This window comes from Talpa europaea, assembly GCF_964194135.1.
Source record: "Talpa europaea genome assembly, chromosome: 3".
Classification (NCBI taxonomy): domain Eukaryota; kingdom Metazoa; phylum Chordata; class Mammalia; order Eulipotyphla; family Talpidae; genus Talpa; species Talpa europaea.
The window spans coordinates 45,712,390-45,734,016 of record NC_140069.1 but is presented as its reverse complement, the minus strand read 5'-3'; the positions used below and the strand labels follow the sequence as shown (position 1 = coordinate 45,734,016).

Sequence of the window (21,627 nt, the reverse complement as noted above, 5' to 3'; positions counted from 1 at the left end):
CTACAAAGAGTTTTGTCTTAGCTGCTCAGGTTGCTATAATAAAATGATATAGACTGGGTATCCTAAACAACAGAAAATTATTTTCTCACACTTATTGAGGCCAAAGTCCTAGATAAAGATGTCAGCAGGTTTGATTTCTTTGAAACCTCTCCAGTTGCACTTGGCTTTTTTCTCTCTATGTGTCCTCACAGTGGTGGGAGAGGAAGTGAGAACTCTTCTCTCCTGAGTTCCACCCTCATGTCTTCATTTATCTTTAATTTCTTTCACAAAGTCCTATTTACAAGTGCAGTCACTCTTGGAGTTGAAGCTTCATTGGGGCAAAGCAGAGGGAAACATTCTGTCCTTGACAGGTCCTTACTGTGGAAATTAAAATGACAAAGCTCATATATTTTAGCACTGTCATCCAGTTCTTAAATCAGATAAATCTAATTGTTACTTGTGAATCAAAAAGCCCATCCTCTGCCTTTTATTTTTGCTTTGAATGCTCTTTCATAAAAAGTATTATAATGGAGTTTACCTACTATAAAACAAGATAATGGTGTCTTTTGTTGACCTGAACTCACTTGGAATTCAGGAATAGAACTATCTCAGTTTGGAGCTACTGATGGTAACTGATGGTGCCTTCTATAGACAAAGTTTTTGGTAGAGCCCACCCAGCGTGATCCAAAGGGCAGAGCTGGGGTTATTACTTCCATAGGTTGGGCAGTGAATTCCCAACAGTTCTCAAATTCAAGGAGAAAATTTTGCAGTCAATGGCGATACCCTTCCTTCTACAGAAACCCCCAACAGTGTACAATTCAATTTTTAATTTAAAGTTATAAAAACTCAGATTCATTTGCTATTTATATTTAGATAGTTCTCCATTAGATGTTATAAAGTATATATACTCTAGGGTTATAGTGTTACAGAGATTTTAAAAAGAATGACTTTAAATAAAAAGTGTAGCTTTTCTTATTTAAATAACAAAATATAAGTCGTCTTAAAAGAACTTCTTTAATTTGTTAAAGGTACTGCCAATATAAGTTTTCTAAGAATACTGCTAGAAAAATCATCGATGCCTTTGTCAAAATGATTTTATGTAGTCATTTTGTTGAGACTGATATACCATGTAAAATGAGTTATGTTTACTTTCCTTTTAGTGCATGAATGTGTGTGGTGTGTTTATGATCCAACAGATTATATTTTAAAAAGAAAACCTACCACTTGACTATTTCTGAAGCTCTGGAAATATGTTTTTCCCCTCTGGGATTGAACACTGATAATTGGGCCCTAGATTTAAATAGAAACTTTTGAAACTTAATTTAATTGTGCTATTGTAATGAGATATCAAAAAGGCAATATGATATGTAGAGAAAGAACACTCCATGAAGAGAGAAAATTAAGAGCAAGGGCCCTGAGGAGGAGCCTGTTTTGCATATTTATTCATTTTTTTAAAGATATATCTATTTATGCATATAAGAGCGGCGGTACAGGTCAGAGATGGGGGAGTGAGAGGATTCACCAGAGACAGAGTGGGGAACAGAAAAGGCAGACTGACTGAAATACACTGCTGAGGGGAGCAGAAGGCGAGACAGGAGAGGTCTGCCTCACCATGTGGGTTTCTCCCTGCCTGGCCAGGGATCGAACTCATGCTGCAAAGGCTACAGATTTCTTCATAGTGTGGTGCTTAACCCCTTGTGCCACCAGGGAGGCCTTGTTTTGTATATTTAAAGAATAACATTAAAAGAGCGTACCTGGGGTTTCCCCTGGTGGCGCAGGCAGTTGAGCGCAGCACTGTGAAGCTGTCCGCAGCCTCTGCAGTGCGGGTTCAATCCAGGCTGGCCGGTGATAATCAGTCCCACATGGCACAGCAGACTTCTCCTGTCTTGCCTGCTTCTCCTCTCAGCAGTGTATTTCAGTGGGTCTGCTTGTTCTGCTTCCTGTTCTGCCTCTGGTGAATCCTCTCACCCTCCCGTGCATCTGGCCTGTACCCCGGTTCTTGAATGCATAAATAAATAAATCTTAAAAAAAAAAAAAAAAACAACAAACAGCCTGGAGCTGATAAGAAAATGTAAGAGGGAGGAGTAGGATATAAAGTAGAAAGTAATGAGGGGACAGAATATGCAGGACTTATTGCCCTAATATTATGATGATCCTGTCATTTATTCTGAGTGAAATCTAAAGGCACTGGACTATATGGAGCAGAGGAATGACATAATGGGTTTGTATACTTTCATGTAATTGTATGGAAAAATAAATTGAAAGGGGCAAAATTGGAAGCATACGAGAATAACCCAAACATGAGGTAATACAGTCCAGAGCTCATGAAATTGAGATGTTTGGGAATGCTCTGGGTTTGTATATATTTCAGTGCAGAGCCAATAGAAATTACTGATAACTTGATTGATCAAATGGTGTAAAATAAAGAGTGGGATTGGAAATAGAATAAAGTTTTTGACCTGAACATCTGGAAAATGAAGTTCTAATTTTTTACAGGAAGACTACAGAAAGGACAGATTGGGGAACTGTCCTAATCTCCCCAACAGATTGGGGAGATTAGGATTTTGTTGTCAAATGGTAAATTTGATATGTTTCTTAGATCTGAGTGCTGGTGTTGAATAACCAGTAGGACATACAGATTTGGAATTAAGAGAAGAGGTCCCAACTAGAGATGTAAATTTGGAAATCAGTAGTTTATAGATGATAAAAATTAAAACCATGAAACTGAAGTGACCAAAGATGTGAATGTACATAAAAGAAACTATAGGGTACACGAAACAGGCAATGGTTCAATTTTTCCGTGTTATCTGCTCTACAGTAACATTTTATATATCCATTTGGTACCAGGTTCTCAGATATTTAGAGATACTTCTAATGTTTCTTTCTGTTTTAAATTCCCAGATTAGAAAAATGTCTGGTTAAGTTAAAAAAAAAAAAAGCCCATTTGTCCTCCCAAACTGGAAGTAGATGAAATAAGCAGAAGCAATTATGTCTACTACCTGACCTAGTCAGCTGATCTATTTCAGAAGAAAAAAAAGAGTTAAGTTTAGCATGCTGAGGTTACTTTTGTGTATGCATGTCTAGTTTTACTAATAAGAGAGACTGAAGTAACCAGCACTCAATTTTTGTCTGTATTTATATATTTTTTCAGAGTCTATTGTCCTCGTAACTGTATGCAGGCAAATCCACATTATGCGCGTGTAATTGGAACTCGAGTTTATTCAGATGTAAGTATCATAATTTATGTAGCTCTCTGTGTGTGTATATACACACTTAAGTGAATATACATGTACACTTATAATCAGAGTAAGGAAATAAGAAAACAGATTGTGTTGATTACAGAGTCTCAGAAGAGGTAATCATAAGTAACAGTGAAAAGTGTATATTATATGAAAATAAGTGCATAATAATTTATTTGTACAAATTGTTTCTCCATATCTTAACCATATATCTTACAACAGACATGTAATGAAATGGTCTGGATGCATTCTTGGAAAGAAAAGTATATTTTGCTTTTCTTTAATTTTCCTTTTGGTTATTCAGTATTCTATGTATAAACTTAACAATTAAGAATTTATGAAATATGTGAACAATATCTTATTTGCCAAAGGTATATTTAAACATTAGCCTGAAATCACGAACAGATAACACATTAAAATACATACAAAAAGAAACCAGTTGAGGGAATGTTGTAATGGAAAGCACTGCTGGGATTGGACAAGAAATATTATCTGTGATGGCTTCAGTATGGATAAGCACTTTTGGAGCCAGGTATTGAGTGTGATTTGGTAAGAAGATTAAGGAACACATTCTAGAAGGGGAAAGGATAACTCCAAAGATAGGGAGGGGAGAGCAAGTGAACTTCATGCAGGCATAGCACATGGTTTTTCTTGTCGTGGAACTGATGGGAGTTGAAGCTAAAAGGGATTACAGGCATTCTTGTGTGAGGGACAGAAGGATCTACCTCTTAAAACATAAATGGAAAGTCTTAGTGCATGCTGCTGAGCTTAGATTTTATGTGGCAGACATTTAAAAACTATTTCAGATTTCTAAGCCAGAAAGTAACAAAAACAAATTTATGAAATATAATTTTGATTGATATATACAATAAAATACTATGAAATACATATATTACCATCATGTTTCTCTGTTGGTGAATTCATTTAGATGAGCAGTTTTTTGGGTTTTTTTTTTTAGTTTGGCTTTACCTTTGAAATTACTGTTTAAATTTGTTTCTTCCAAGCTCCAACTTTGTAGTATTCTTTTTTGTAGCCTAAATATCCAGATGGCATCTTAATTTGCTAGTCTTCTAGTTTGTGTATCTTCTTGTCTCTGAAAACATCCCTTTTTTAATTTTTCATACTTCCCAAAACACAGCCTTCTTCACATCTTGCATTATTGCCACTTTCTCTGTATATTGTATTGCTGTATGCTGTTGCCCTTATCTTAACCCTATTACTTAGTTTTTCATTTTAGCACTTAGCCAACACTATTAGATATTCGGATTCACCATGTTTATTTGTTTTTTTTTTTAAAAGATTTATTTTTATTTAGGCATACAAGAACTGGGGTGTAGGCCAGAAGTACGGAGGGTAAGCGGATTCACCGGAGGCAGAGAGGGGAGCAGAACAGGCAGCTCTACTGAAATTCACTGCTGAGGGGAGCAGTGGGCAAGATAGGAGAGATCTGTTTTGCCGTGTGGGTCAGCTCCCTGGCCGGGGATGGAATTCATGCTGCAGTGGCTGCTGAGCCTGATAGCACTGACGTTAATTCCTGTGTCACCAAGGAGGTCCCATGATTCCCCATCTTTTATTATTGTTAATTTTTAAGTTCCTTGAGGGCAGCAACTTAACAATTCATGCATCATTTTTTCATTAGCAATTTGATGTGTGCCAAGCTTTGAATAAGACAGACTTGTTTCTTGCTTTAGAGCACACAAGTGAGATCAGATAGGAAGCAAATATCATGCACATAAATATTGTATATCAATGAGCATATCTAGAGCCACTAGATTTCCAAAGGCATTGTTCTTTCCAAATTATCCCTTTAACCACCAAAACTTTTAATTTTAACCATATCTGGTGAAAATCTTTCAAAATTTTCAAAACATACTTCTACACTTAAAAGCCATCTTTGTTGGGTTTAAGATTTTAGATGTTAGAATGAACATCAGAGATAATTTTTATCTTTCCACACCAGTGAAATGGATAAATGACTATGTATTTCAAATCCCTTTAAGAGGAATTTGAAAATATAAAGATTTTTATTGCATGGTAAGTGTAGAGTCAGAGATTCAACCATTAGCTACCAATCTTCCCACCCCTATAAAATATATTATCTTTTAGATACAAGATAAGATGAGACTGCTTAAGATGAGCTGTCAGCCTCCCTCCTTCTCTCTTTCCATTCTCATCTTTATCTTTCTCTCTTTCCATTTATAGAATAATAACTTGAACATTCCATTACTTTGAACTTTTATTTCTCATTTATTATAGATGAAGCTGATTTTTGCATTCATTAAAAATATTCCATTGATTTCAGATAAATTATTCTTTCTTTTCATGATATATTAATTCTTATGAAGTGTGAGCATGGAAAGAAAATCTCTTCTGACCTTTGTTCTCAAATAGGAATGCTTGCTGACTACACAGTTATGGGCAAAACAATAGTTTCAAAGCATATTAAATGCCTGGATTTAGTGAATTGTTACATCTAAGCACTTTTATTGCCTTGGAAAAATGCTGAGAATGCCCTTTTAACAAAATAAAATAAATACTGGAATGTGAACAGAATTATTTTTTAATCCCATCTATTATGAGCCACATTGAGTTCAAATAGCAATTCATTGAGGAACATTAAATGTTGAATAAGATGCTTCCTTAGAATAAGGACATGTGGTTTTAGATATATGGTATTTTGTTATATAGCAAAAACATGAAAAGGATTGAATAGCTTGGCATTTGAACTCTCTGATCTAATAAATCCTGACTGATACCACAGAGTTGAGAGCACAGCAATAAAGCAAGGTCAAGTAAGATTCACATGCTTATGTGAACTTAAAAAAAGCACATTAAGTCTCTCCATGTGCATAGAGATAAGAAAAGAAAGTGCCAGTAGGATCAGGAAAGACCTGTGGGACTAAGAGGTATATTGTTTCCTGCTGAAACAGTTCAAGTGTTTCATTTTGTGGGATTGCCTGAGGCTATACTTAGCTGTTGACAGATTTTGGTAGAAGAGTTAAAGCTTGCCTAAAAATCTACAGAAGACTTAAATGGGACAGAAGAAAAAAGTTGACTTCCAGAAGTCAGTAGTATTTAAAATGTGGAAGTCTAACCTGAAACAATAATGTTCTCCCCCTCGAATGCCATTCAGTTCATTACTGTATAACTGATACTATATAGTCATAGAACTTTCCTAGTATTTCATGTCAGATCATTCAAATAGGACCGATAGACATTGCAAATCTTGGTAGATGTTACGATTGGTCCTCATAATTTTCTTGTGATTATTTTTTCAGGCATATTTTCTCTAGGTAGATTATCTTATTTAATAGGGGAAAAAAAACCCATTTGATAGATGTTCATATTTTGGACAAAGTGCCTTACATATATAGGGAACCACCTTTGACTTGTTTATAAGTAAAAATTGAATGTATTAACACAGAGATATCCACCCTTGAACATTTGCTCAGTGACTACAGTGGGTACTAGCAAATGCTAAAATTTAGGGATGGTAAATAGGCCATTGAAGGACTAATTGGAGGTAATTTGCATTGATTGCTTCCTCAATAGAAAGCCTGCCTGCTGTTTGCTCAGGCAAATGTTCCCTACCTTAGACTGCGAAGCCGCCCCTCAGATGTGATTTTGGATTTGCTCAGAATTGCCTTTAACTATGTGATTTTTGAAATATCCCTTAATACACAAAATATCCTCCTCTGGCTGCTGACCCGGTATCCATATAGAGTCAGAGGTCATCTATTTCAGTCCCGCAGAAGAATTGTCTGGACAAGTTCAGTAGGAATTTCCTGATACTGACCAGTTTTTCCTGCCTCCTCAGCTGTCCAGTATCTGCAGAGCTGCAGTCCACGCTGGGGTGGTTAGAAATCAAGGTGGTTATGTTGATGTTATGCCTGTGGACAAAAGAAAGACTTACACTGCCTCTTTTCAGAATGGAATCTTCTCAGAAAGGTAAATGAAAAAGTACATATTTACATACCATTTACCTCTCTAATGTTTACTTTACAGCCAACTCACTTCAGTATGGGCTTGAAGTCTCACAGCTGAGCCAGTGTTTCTTTTGCACACTGTGTAATAATACTAGGTTTTCCAAGCATGGGAGAAGCTGCAGTATGAGAGGTGCCAGTCTCTGCAGGCTTATAAAAATCAACATGAAAATCGGATTATAAGTCAAACCAGTATTTTGTTAATTCAGCTTATAATAAGGAAATTTCTTTCATCCATTCTTGGATTTTCTAGATTAGTTTTTACATGTACTTTTTTTAGGTGAGGACAAAAATAATGAGTGATTTTCCTCTGAACCAAAATTTCTTTTTTTTTTTTTTTTTTTTTTTGGAAGTTGGGTGGCAGTATAATGTAAGTAAACTCTTTCAGGTCATTTCATGCTATTTGACCCATTAGTAGTATATATTTTAGTGATTTGAGAAAATTCACATGATTTACTGAATTAAGTATTAAAGTTAGGAGAACCTATAGTGATTTTTTAAAAGCATTGGTCATTGTGGAAGCAGTATTAAGTCCCATGTATTTTGTATGGATACAGAAAAATCACTAACTTTTAGACATTTATTGAGTTCTTCAAAATTACCAATGGAGAGTTCAAATACATAGTAAAGCTTCTCTAAAAGACCAAAGATATGTCATGTAGGGTATTACCTTTCACCTAACTGTCTGGGTGACATCTTTATAAAAAGACAAGTTTTTGGCTTAGCGTCTTCTTTCAAATATCTCAAGAGGTTATTGTTGAGAATGTGACTTCTCTACAACCTGGCTCCTGGTCTCCTTAAGCAGATACAATATAGAAAAAATACATTCTGGACTTACAGAGTCTTACAGGCAACTGTAAGATTGCAACTATATGAGCAAAATTGTGTGGTGTGGTGTTATTTACCTGCCTCATTTCTTAAATTTATTTTGAAACTATAAAATGATAGATGATATGATTAAAAAATTAAGAATAGTAATTATATTGGGGGCATTTACTGTGCATTTGCCAAATCTGTTAATGCACTTTAAGTATATGAACTCAATTCTACCAACAGTTGTATAGAGTAGATTCTGTAAACCTTAATTTACAGATCTATTAACTGAGACTCAGGTTAAATGATGTGCCCAGCATCATGTACCTAGTCAGGCTCAAAGCTCAGGTTCAGCACTAAGTCTGTAGGCTCAGAGATACATTTCTTAGTGTATCACTATGTACAAAGAAGAAACACGCCAAATACATTCACTTTCTGGGGCACCCTGTCAGCCCATTTCCTACAAATGAAAATGTCTTTTGATCACCATCTGCTTTTATGAAAAATCTAGTATGTGTGTATATTTATTGTGTGCATGTTATCTGTATACATTTGTGATATCCTCATCCTTTCTTCAAGCTAAAATTTTCCCATTGCTTGTACATAAGCATATTTTTAATAATAAAAAAATTATTCTTTGTCCTCCACTTAGCATTTATTGTGTTGATATCTAAAAGCCTTTTTTATTTCTAAGAAAATAAAGCTCTATGCAAAAATGTGCAGACATCAAAAGTTGACCATTTGATTAAAATAAACAATAATTCCGGGAATTATCAATCTGTTTTAACATTTAGGCATTTCAACAAGACATACCTTAGTTGATATTGTCAACTAAAATACAGATAATTAATAAAGACTAAGCAGTGTGATTCTACATTTCCTTACATTTCTGCTATAAACTACCTCCAAAATGAAATTGATTGCTTTGTTTTTATTTCACTGAAGAAATTCTGAGGACCTTTAAGTTTAACCATTATATTTCCTAACTAAGATTTTTCTTGAAACTATAAATGTTAAAAATATAAATAGGTATGAGAGCAATATAATTAGCCCTTTGCACTCCGCTGTCCCCTCTCAGGGGACATCGGAATTCTAGCATATCACTCAGATGCCCCCTCTCAGGGGACATTGCATTTTATTAGTGATTACGGGGAATTGAGGTTATTTCAACGCAACTTTTTGAGACATGCATGTTTCCCTGAAGTTTTATCTTGAAATGGCACAAGAAATTAAATCAAAATATTGTAAAATGGTTTGGAGTGCAAAGAGTTAAATTTTTTCAAGTTTAGCAAATGGTAAGTTAGTACCCTAGAGTATTGTCTAAGTATTATCATCTTTTAAACTTGCAATTACCTTTTAGTCATTGCCAGTCCTGGTCCTGTATAAAGTAGGATCTTAGTATTCCCTCAGTGAATGAAAATAACTACTGCTTAGCTTTATTAGAATCAAAGGTAGAAATATATTAAAACATGAATTAGAATCTTCAGAGTTCTATATAAAATACTGTTATTACCACCATTACACCTTAGATCTCAGCAGTCCAGCATACAACCAAAATATAAAAAATTATGTCAGCCTCACTCACGGTCTCCAGTAATCATAAATTATAGCAGCCTAAGAAACTTGACCATCTGGATTCATAGAGCTGCTTTCTTAACTGTCATTAAAAGCATGATTTATTGAAAGGGTTATATGTGGAGATGACATCAGTATACTTTTTGTATTTTTTGCAGTTTACAGAATCCTCCAGGAGGGAAGGCATTCAGAGTTTTTGCTGTTGTGTGAAATGAAACACTTGGAAGAAGATGGTAGAGATTATTCCAAATGCCTTATTTCTAAAGTTTGTATAAAACTGTAACATTACTGTACAGAAGATATCAACTATTTCCAGCCCTACTTCCCCAAAGTGCCAAATGCATATAAATCTTGAAAGACAAAGTCTGTAAAATAAAACATGGGACATTATTAACTTTGGAAAAAGTAATGAATATGTCATGGTTTGAGAAATCCTGTGTTAAATAATGCTATATTTTCTTAGCAGTTATTTCTAGTTAATTTCATAGTCATTGTTCTACATTTCATATAATATATGGTGCTTTGTATATGCCACTAATAAAATGAATCTAACATTGAATGTGAATGGCCTTCAGAAAATCATCTGATACATTTAAAAATAATCAACACTAAAAAAAAGGAAAGAAACATTGCTATCAGCTTTTTCCCAGTTCAATGCTACACTATTACCTACTCCAAGTAATCTCAAATTATTTTCCACTTATATTTGTATTGCTTTCTGTTAAGTTTAGGCATGTAGAATAGTAAGTCCCAATATTGCACTTCTTATATTGTATAAAATATTTCCTTGATATCCAATTTGTTAAAATGTTTGATTCCTTGGGAATGGCCTTAACAGTAATGAAATGAAGTTGGAGTAGTGTGATGAAAACTTTGCTAGTGATTATATAGTAAATGTAAGGGTGAATGTGGGCAGCGAGAGCTTTCTATGTATATTATTCAAACTGAGGTCACTCATTTTATTTTGTATCCTGGCAAATACTCCTGCAGGCCAGGAAGTATATAGTAGTAAAAAGTTTAACAAAGATAAACTAATGTATTGTATCACCATTGCCACTGATTTTCTTAATGGTAAAATGACTTTATGTATAAAATGTTGCCATATTATAGTACTTATGATGGTGATGTTTGTTTCTGTGAGAAATGTATTGTGCTTTGAGACTGAAAAATCTGTAAATGTTCACTTTGGTAATGTTTTTCCTTTGGTGAATTTACTCTTTCCCTATAAACTTACTAAAATTAAACATGTTTCAAAGTATTATTTTTCAGTCTCTTTGCATCCTTATTTTGATGTAGAAATCATTTAAAAATAAAATTATTGTTAAGTCTTCTAAATTTGGTTTATTGACATTAATAAAATAACATCCTTAATACCAGAAGTCTACAAAGTCAACCTGATTAATTAGGTATTGGATGTGAAAGAGAAAAGGCAGACAATCATAAGTTCAGAAGCATTATATTAAGAGAAAGTAGGATAAAATGAAACAAATTATACACTAGAGGGAAATAATCTGAAAGTACAAAGCAATTATAAAAGAATGGACATAGTTTTAGAAAGTAAATGAGCAGGGGGTATGAGCAGATAAAAGAAAAATTGCATGAAAATGGGGGAAATCTAGAGAATTAGATAACACACAGGAAAGAAGGGTTCACTCAAATAGCAGCTGGAGAGAAAATTTGATGAAATGAGATCATAATCACTTATCAAATATTGGCCAGGAATTAAGTGGTTCCAATTACAGGTAATGAAAATGTAACAGTTTATAAAATCAAAACTTAAAAACTTAAAGCAGATTTTGTGGGAACATATTTTTCTAAAATACACATCTCACCTTCTTAAATAGTATGGTTAAAATGTAAATTTTTACCCAGATTCATCTGTGCTCTTCACTGCCCTCCTGCAATAGAGAAACTCCATCAATTTTTTCAGTATAGATATTCAGCATCTGTTTCTTCTACCATTGCACTGTCTCCAACAGGAGCCTCCTCTTTTATTCCTCTCCATTCTTTTCTAATGCATCTGTAATTTTGTCATGGGATTACTCTCTTCCATAATCTTCATTATTTAAGAAAACCAAATCATTTTATAAGGACATTTAAGAACTTCTCTAGACTTGTTCCATATTGCTTATCTAAGTTCTACACAAGGTATTACCTTAAGTAAGTTTTTTAACTTTCTGTGCTTCAAATTACTTCACTTGAAATATGGGATAAAGAATGCTTCATAGGGATTACTTTAAGAATTATGTGAAGGGCCTCCCTGGTGGAACAAGGGGTTAAGATGCAAACTATGAAGCTATGAAGCTCTCTGCAGCCACTGCAGCATGAGTTTGATCCCCTGCCAGGGAGCTGCCCTACCCAGATGGCGCAGCAGACCTCTCTTGACTCGCCCACTGCTCCCTTCAGCAGTGTATTTCAGTCAATCCGCCTGTTCTGTTCCCCAATCTGTCTCTGGTGAATCCTCTCACCCCCCCACCCCTCATCTCTGGCCTGTACCCCAGCTCTTATATGCATAAATAAATAAATCTTAAAAAAATTATGTGAAATGTCATTAACATCAAACATATAGTATATGGCCATTAGATATTACTTTTTATTGTTAAAATAATTACAATCATTTTTTTGTTGTTATTTCCTTGTGCCTTTGTTATACTATGGAGCCTTCAGTACTTAACTAAATGGGAAATCCTCTAGGAATTTTCCTGCAATTTTTGTAAAAACTATATAATGCTCTTTTAATGTGCCTTTTTAATTTGAGATATTTGTAAATTTTGTTGAGTTCTTTAAACTTAAGAATAAGCTTCTTGAGATTATATTAATACTCTCATCCATCTCTACCCCAGAGATAATGGTAATATTTTCACCTTGTATAAATGGCAGGTCAATATTACAGAATGAATTTTCCAACAATTCCTAATTTTATTCTTGACACATAAGTGAATATTGTTGCATATTATCACAGCAGAAGATAAAATGAATGTTGATGAGTTATATTCATTTAAGAGTTTATGGGCAGGTTGGAGTTGGAGTTTAAAGAATGTAGGGGAAGAGGCCACCTGTATAGAAGTTAGAAAGCTTCCATCGCCTTGGTTTATGCCTCTGCCATTAAGATAAGCCCCTATCTTAACTACATACAGGCTTCTCTTTTGTGGGCTCTGAACCACAGATCCATGTGCTCTGCATCAATGATCACTATGGCTCCAACAACCATCCATTTTCAGGATATTCATGCTTTTATGGGCATATTATTTTTCTTCTTTATTATCTTTTTAATGAATGGATGCTGAAGTAATTTAACTGTCTTGGAAAAGTAGCCCACTATTTCAAAATCTTGGAACACAGATCTCATTCTTTTTGGTGTTTCCTGAACCAAAGTTCTTTATTATCACACAGGACTTGTAAAGAAGACTAAATTTCCATTACTTTTCTACAGATCTTCTTGTGTTTCACAAATGAATAGCGTATTCAAGGATTATAAAATGTGTACAAAAGTACTTCTCAACCTGACATGGGAGGAATTATTTAGTTTCCATTCAAATGTTTAGTAGAGTTAATGCAGTAGTAAGACTATAGTTTTGAGGATTAGAGAGGTGGAGACTTGAGTTACAATTCCCAACTCAAGACTAGATAAAATTATTTAAGCATTCTAAGGCCAGTGTTTTCACCCTAGATGTGGAAGGGAAGGTCATTTGAGTAGCTCCCTAGTGGTGCTGACAGTGAAGGTACAGGCCTCTACTGGAGTCAGGTATCTTGACAGTGGGCTTCCCAGCATTTCCTGCAATTGTAACACTGAAGTGTTATGCTGAAATCTAGCTAGAAGTTTTACCTGTGGCCCAGTCCATACCCAGGAAACTATACCGCAGAGCTTGGACACTGAGCCAGAAAGTACGGAGCACACAGGGTTATTTCCTACATACTACATCTTAACCTGTTAGATAGGGCTGCCCTTTTCCACTAAGGTTCTCTGCAGAGATAGTCACTCCTCCCATCCTCCCATTGATTCACTCTAGAAAGATGGCTACTACCATACGAATGATGATCCAGATGACCTTATGGCACTTGAGGTCCATTTGGAAAACCATGATTCTCAGGAGTTTTCCATCTCATGTTACTCTGGTCTGGACTGGAAGTGCTTCTGAGTTTGCGAGATCTGGTTCATTGAACTTTGCAACTCTTTTTTGAGCAGTTGGACTGTAATCCTGTTGAGTGTCCCCCAGAAGGCCCTCCTATGGTCTGGAAACTCACTATAGACCTGATAGAAAATCCTGGCTGCAAAGTTCAATATCCCTGCACCTATCCTCAGGTTTCGGGCATCAGATATCCAGCATCAGGCATTCAGGTACTATAAGACTCTGCAGACAGGAGCAGCCCAGTTCAGCAGGCCCTCATCTTGGGGTCAGAGGTTCTCCTAACTGTACTTCTGATGCAGAGCAGGGAAGATCATTTGAGCCAGATGCTTTGTGGCCTCATGCCAGAGAGTTAAGGCTTTGTGGCCTCTCTGAGAGTTAAGGTCTGTGTGTTATCTCTTGACAGTGGACTTCCCTTCACTGCCTTGGGTGGAAGACTAAGGACTTCCTTGAGATTTTGTTTCCGGGATCTCTGTCTTCTGGTGGGTTGGACATTGGCAGTGCTAAGTGTTCCCGAGAAGTTCCAGCCCTGATCTATCTCTCTACAGCCCATATTCTGGACATTGGCCCAACCTGCTGGATCTTGCAGTAATAAAAAAAGCCAAATACTGCATTTGCTCGAAGTTGAGAAGTGAAAGTTTATTTAAAACTATTAAATACAAATAACATTTATTTTTACTTAAGAAGTCTTTAATTGACTTTAATTATCATGCATCAGAGGAATAAAAGAATTGGAGATTGTTACTGCTTAATAATATTTTTGCTCCCACTTGGCATATTACTCTGGCACTGCTGAGGTGTTCAGTGGAAGGAAATAATTATTATAATATTATCCAGAACAGATGTGCTAGAAATAGCCCCATAACTTTGATATGGTTTTAATTGACCAAAAAACAAAACAAAACCATAGGCTTCTTCGAGGACTATAGTTGGACAAAGTTGTGTGTAAGTTTATGCTTGTGCATAAATTTACCTTTTCACAAATGACAGTGGGTTAAATAAATATCCTAGTGTTCTTCTAATTATCATTCATTCTTAGTTTGAAGATGGAAAACATTGAAGAATCACTCATTTGGCAAAGAGCTCAGACTAATTTTGAATAAGTTCTTCAGGTGTCCAATCATATTTTCATACCCCTTCTGGAGTCTTGAGTACTTACCAAAGTCACTCTGCTAGGACAGGGTTTGAACTCCAAATTCTCTCCAATACCATGGATTACAGCATCTCTGCTTTAGTATTTTAATCACTCAGATGCTATTTCTACTAATTAAAAAAAAAATTTTTTTTTGAGTCTTACCTATAATTGTACAGATAGAAGTCAGCCAGTTTTTTGAAGGAGATTTGTTTTAGAGCAATTTCCTTCCACTGAAGTCTGTCTTAGGGTTTTCTCCTCCCATGAGGTTTGCCCTTTAAATCCTCCCCAGTATGGCAGTACCAATATCTGCCTTCAGTCTTCCCAGTACAGCAAGATTTTCACTTTCCGCTTATCCTCTATTTCCCTTGTCTGTTATTTTGAAGATGACTTCACTATAAAGGCCAGAAAGAACCTATTCATCTACTTTCATAAACTTTTCCAACTTTTATAGTAGCTTTGAGCTAGGGGGTTACTTCAATACTAGCTATTCTATGGCTGAATCTAGAAGGCTACACTGTATATTTTTATAAACTATATTTATTCAGAAAAGGTAATGTAACAGCTGTCAGTAATAAAATAAATCCAGAAGTTCAAAGGCTATGATGAAAAGTAAATTTTGCTATTACCTTGATGCCTAGTTCCCCTTTATAAATTCAGCTAAACTCCATATGCGTTAAAATCATAGATAAGCAAATTTTTGAATTTATGCAATTTTGCATGAATGTATGTGAACTCTTAACAATGAACCATTATGCTGCTTTATATAATTAAGAAGTTAATACTTCCTTTTAATTTAAAATACTTTCTCCAGTCATTTTTCCTCTTATTTTTAACTCTGTGTTTGTATGTTGTTATGCATTCCCTAATGATATCTGAAATGTGTGCCCTGCTTATTTCTTACTCTAAACATAAGTTAAAAAAAAATCTTCAGTGTTTTCTTCAAGCAAATTCAAACTTTTCTTTATTATGTTTAAATGTTGGATCAACCTAAAATTTTGATACAAGGGTTTAGGAAGAAGAAATTTGTATTTCAAATAGATCTTTTTTTTTTTTTTTTGTGGGACTCTCGCCAGCAGCCGGGGAAAGAACCAGCGTTGCAGAGGCTGGTGGGCAGCCTCGCAGCCCAGCGCTCAACCACTGCACCACCGGGGGAGGCCCACAAATAGATCCATTTTTTTATTTTATTTATTTATTATTATTATTATTATTATTTTTTAATAATAAATTTTATTTTTATATTCCCCCATACAATTGCAAACGCCCCATTCTGACCCCAATCCCTCCCCTCCCGCCCCCCACCCCCCAAAAAGTGCCTCTGGTTCATAGTTTTTTGTTGATTTTGATTTTCACTTTCTTATACTCATTTTCCTGGTCCCTTATTTAAGTTTTCTAGATTCCTGCTATGAGTGAGACCATCCGGTATTTTTCTTTTTCTTTTTGGCTTATTTCGCTGAGCATGATCCCTTCCAACGCCATCCATGTTGCTGCAAATTGCATGTGTTTATCTTTTTTGAATGCTGAGTAATATTCCATGGTGTATATGTACCACATCTTCTTGATCCAGTCATCTATTTTTGGGCATTTGGGCTGTTTTGAAACAGCCCAAATGCCCGAAACAGATCCATTTTTTAAACAATTTTTTTTAAATAACTCAGATTTCCACATAATTTTGAAAATGCTACATTATTAAGCTGAAAAATTTAAGGTTGCATAGTCCCAGATGGTAGCTAATAGCCTCATGTGACTACTGAGCGCAAGGGGATTATGCTAAGTGAGGTAAGTCAGAAAAAGAATGATTTCATTCAATTACGGAATATGAAGATAACAAAACAAAGGAACAGAGGAAACTAAACAAAAGCATGTTCTCAAAATCTAACTTTATTTATTTATTTATTTAAAATATTTATTTATTTATGCATACAAGAGCTGGGGTACAGGCCAGAGGTGCAGGGAGGGTGAGAGTATTCACCAGAGACAGAGGGAGGAGCAGAACAGGCAGATGTACTGAAATACACTGCTGAGGGGAGCAGCAGGCAAGTCAGGACAGGTCTGCTGCACCATGTGGTTAGCTCCTTGGTCCGTAATGGAACTCATGCTGCAGTGACTCCGGATATCTTCATAGGTTGTGTCTTAACCCTTTGCGCCACCAAGGAGGCCCTATATTCCATTTCTTGATGAGAAGAACAGGGAGTAATCACCAAAAGGAAAGAAATGGTTAAGAAGCATCTTTAGAGAAACAATGTACAGAAATGAAATAAGTTTATATGTCAAATATTTCTTGTGACCTCTTAGGCACCGGGTCCTGTGCTATGTTCTAAGGCTAGAAAAACTTAACAAGGTGCAGTCCTTGTTTTTATAGTTCACTATTCCTCCCTAGATTAAAACAAAACACACTGAAACAACAGCTTATCCCTCTCAAGCAACTTAGATTCATTAACCTAATCTTTTAGAAGTCACTCAAATTCAAATAATCTAAAACTTATGGCTTGGTTTTTAAGTTATTTTCTTTGGTTTAGGTATTTAATTATTCCTGCTATACAGCAGAAAATTTTGACAATAACTATTAAGTTTTTGTATATTCATCTGTTTGTTTATATATCTATCTAATCTAAGAGTTGAAGGTTTTTATAGTTTCAAGGCGTTAGGCAGATTCAAAATCTGGGAGATCAAAAAACTGTGAATCACATGTTGGTTGGTAAATCAGGCTGGAGTCTGGAATCAATAGTTAATAAAACAAGATAAACATAATAGAAAAATAAAAACAATGAGAACGGGGAAGAGATGAAGAGTTTGGACAGGTTTGTGATGTGAAAGAGAAACTTGGTGCAGCTGCTATGGAGATTGGAAAGAACAGATGTAACAAAGGTGTTAACACGTATCTTGCGTGCATTAACTCTAGCTGAGTTGTCACTATTCTCCTTTCTTGAAATACTATAATCAACTTAAATGTCTGAGCTTCTATGTGCTTTATATAAAAAAAAATAGTAAAACATGCGATCTGATGTAGACCACTCTAAGATGACCTAAGGGGAAGTTAAATCATTGCATTGCAAAATCTACTTTGAATGTGTTACACTCTTTAAGAGACATGCTGCATTATAAATCAGGGCCTAATTGACAACAGTTGGATTTTATTTATTTAAAAATAAATGAAATATTTGAAATATTTGAACATTTTTGATTTATGTATGAGTGTACCAATGCATACTATATGCATGTTAAGAATCATTTATGTAAAAAAAGAATCGTTTGTGTGATCACAAAAAATAATTTATTATATTTTCATTGTTTCTGTTTATCTGCACAGACTGTATCCCCTCACAATAACATTGATGCTAAAGTCTTAAAATTATAGCATCAGGCATGTAACTCAATATGTTAGGATTTTACAAACATTTAAAAACCAGAATGTGAAGTAGAATATTCTTTAGTGTTTTTTATTAGCAGGTACTAATATAAACTACCTTGCCTATACTGAATTATCTTTCTTCTTTATACCAGTGATCTTTTTAACTATTTAAACATTTCCCTATGTCAATTGAAGAAATACAACAATCCTGAAAGGAAAGAGAGAATGTTTCTCCACAGCGGAAAAAAATATTAGACCAAAGCACAGATAATTTCTGCTGGTTCTAATGGCTGTTCCCCAGTTCTTTTGGTTAATATGATGTTCTCTTTGACAGTCACCTTCAGCGAACCACTGCCAAAGAGAGTTAGCCTGGGCATGCACCAGGCCAAATATTCCCACATGTTCTCACTCACTAAATAAATCTTTGGCTAATGGCAGCCTTGCCCAATGGTTGGAGCACTTGACTGGAAAAGAGAAATAGACATAGACGTGAAAACTTGGGCTAGAGTGAAAATGGAGCAGTGGGAAAGTTCAGAAGAAAACAAGAATTCTTTTCTGTAATAACAAAAAATTAAAAATTTTAGGGTGATGAATCAAAGTAACAAATGTTCATACATAATTCATAACCACCCAACTATTGTTTCCACAATACAATGAAAAAGTGTTTAGATAATAGTATAAGCATATTGACTACTTTTAAGTTGTTTACACTTATAGAACAGTTCTTGCAAGAGCAAGATAAAGGTTTACTCCTAGAGAAACTTGCCACCATAATATAGAAGCAAGTGCTACCTAAGTTCCCATTATTTTTGAAACAAAATGTGATACTCATTTTTTTAAAAGATTTATTTTTTTATGCATACAAACTAGGGTATAGGTCAGAGGTATGGAGGGTGAGAGGATTCACCAGAGACAGAGTAGGGAACAGAACAGAAAGATTGACTGAAATACACTGCTGGGGGAGCAGCAGGTGAGACAGGAGAGGTCTGCTTTGCCATGTGGGTAGCTCCCTGGCCAGGGATTGAACTCCTGCTGTAGTGGCTGTGGAGAGCTTCATAGATTGCGCCTTAACTACTTGCACTGCCTGGGAGGCCCAAAATGTCGTAGTTATTATTATATTATTTCCTTCTGAGTGTTTTTCAGACATTTGCAGAAAAATCATCTACATTAACTTCGTATAAGAAAAGAGTTACTTATTTTACTTTATTAGAAAGTGTCAGACTAAAAAGTCAGTGTTAAAGAGATGTTGGAAGTATTTATTTTGTAATTTACAAAACCCTGATAATCATAGAATAAATGAAAGAAAAAATGCATTCAAATAAAAAGAGATTTAATTTGTAAACATTAAGAATATTTAATTATAAGGCAATAACCTAAGTAAAGCAGAATTCAATGTCAAAGAATAATACAATCATAACTAATATAAACAAATATTCTAATAAAATTTATGGAGTGTTTGTTATGTTCTTGGGGCACATAATTTATTCTGTACCTTCTATGATGAATGAGATAAACCTAAAAGATTTCATTTTTGGAATGTTATTAAAAATAACTACAAATAAAGCTTAAAATTCTTAAGGTTATTAATACCATCATATTTCCTGCCATTTTAAAGCAAATTCTGTCCATATGTTGAATGTGTACAATTAATTGAATAGACACACAAATTTCCAAAGCACCAATCATTTGAGGAAAGTTTTCCATAACCTGGAAGAAGTAGATGTGTCTTGTAAAATATTAAGTAAAAATAGAATATTACAAATAGAAATTAGGATAATTAGGACATTAAGGCTTAAAATAAATGGATACCCAAGATGTAGGTAAGTTCCATTGAAGGCAGGACAGACACAGAATGCTGATAAGAATCAGAGAAAAGGTATCCACATGTTGAAGATTTACAAAACCCTGATAGTCACAGAATAAATGAAAGAAAAAAATATACATTCAGTATGACATAGGGAGCTGGGAAGTGAATGTGTCCCAGCACAATAGTAGTGGGGTCTGTGTAGCTGGAGAATAAATGGATCGAGAGATGAAATCAAGGCAATCTCAGGCCTCCCTGGTGGTGCAAGGGGTTAAGCACAGCACTGTGAAGCTATCTGCAGCCTCTGCAGCACAAATTCGGTCCCCACAAGCCAGGGAGCTACCCACATGGTGCAAAAGACCTCTCCTGTCTCCCCTGCTGCTCCCTTCAGCAGTGTATTTCTGTCAGTCTGCCTGTTCTGTTTCCTGCTCTGTCTCTGGTGAACCCTCTCACCCCCTGCACCCCAGTTTTTGCATGCATAAATAAATCTTTAAAAAAAAGGCAATCTCTTAGTAAGCAGGAGGATAATATAAAGTTACAGAAAACATGTTAGAAATGCTAATAAGTAGTGAGGCCAGATAGAAATACATAAATCCACACAGACACTCTAGAAAGAGAAAAAGGAAAGTGAAAAATACTTAAAGAAACAATAAATTTCCGAAGACAGAAAAAAGAAAAAGATGAAAGGCTTCAGGTTACTGATATTCAGAATATAAGAAAGAGGAAAATTCATCTCTACTGAACATGATAGTGTTAGTGAACTTTAAGAATATCAAAGTCAAAGCAACAGTTCTAAATCTTTTCAGAGGTAAAGGAAAGGCTTACAAAAGAATAAATCTGATAAATATCAGGCATTTCAACAGCAACACTGGGTGCAGAATATCAAAGTTGTTTCTTTTTTAAGTTTTTAGAAAGAAAAGAACTTAGATTTTGAGTTTCCTGCTCAAATAAATGATACTCAGTTGTGCAAGTATTCAGAAATCTGTAATAACAGAGGTACATAATAAAATTACCCTTAGATGAATGTCCTACTTAACATCTCCAATAGGTTCCTAAATCATATTTTTAGTTACAAAAATGTCACTAAATTGCTAAATAAGGACTCAGAACACTTCTCATAGTAAATAATAATTGTATTCGATCACTGATATTCCAACTTGATTACTTCAGTTCAAGATTCTGTCAACTCAGGGTGCAAGGTCCAGCCAAACCTGGACAGGATGCTCCTTACCAACAGATGACAACAGAGAGACAAATCAACTATTGGAATTATCAGACAAAGATTTTAAAGTAGTCATCATCAAAGGACTTACAAAAGCAATTAAAAATTCTTCTGAAGCATGGAAAATTAGAAAATCTCAGTAAGGACAAATGTATTAAAAAATGATAGCAAATAAGGTATAAAAACTAATGTAAAGATAGCCAGAATAACTACATTAATATCAGATAAAATAAAATTTAGGATAAGGAATAGTAGCATACAGGTAACATGAAAGAAATATTTCATTTTGATAAATAAATGGGTCATTTCATGAGAATATAGAAGCCCTAAATGTGGATTACAAATAAAAAAGCTTCAAAATAGGTGAAGCTAAAATTGGTCTATAGGAAAAGAAAAATGCA

At 34.9% G+C, this 21,627-nt stretch overlaps 1 protein-coding gene across 2 annotated transcripts in view; it reads left to right on the top strand.

The window, feature by feature from the left end:
* The window catches only part of CRISPLD1 (cysteine rich secretory protein LCCL domain containing 1), a gene marked incomplete at both ends in the record, with an annotated part of 39,578 nt that extends 29,779 nt beyond the window's left edge, over positions 1–9,799 (top strand). For both annotated transcript variants that reach the window (XM_084230448.1, XM_084230449.1), the window contains 3 exons: positions 3,131–3,206; positions 7,036–7,166; positions 9,748–9,799. In XM_084230448.1, the coding sequence (XP_084086574.1) occupies positions 3,131–3,206; positions 7,036–7,166; positions 9,748–9,799 (259 nt within the window). The remainder of the gene's footprint in view (positions 1–3,130; positions 3,207–7,035; positions 7,167–9,747) is intronic.
* Between the last annotated feature and the right edge of the window lie 11,828 nt (positions 9,800–21,627).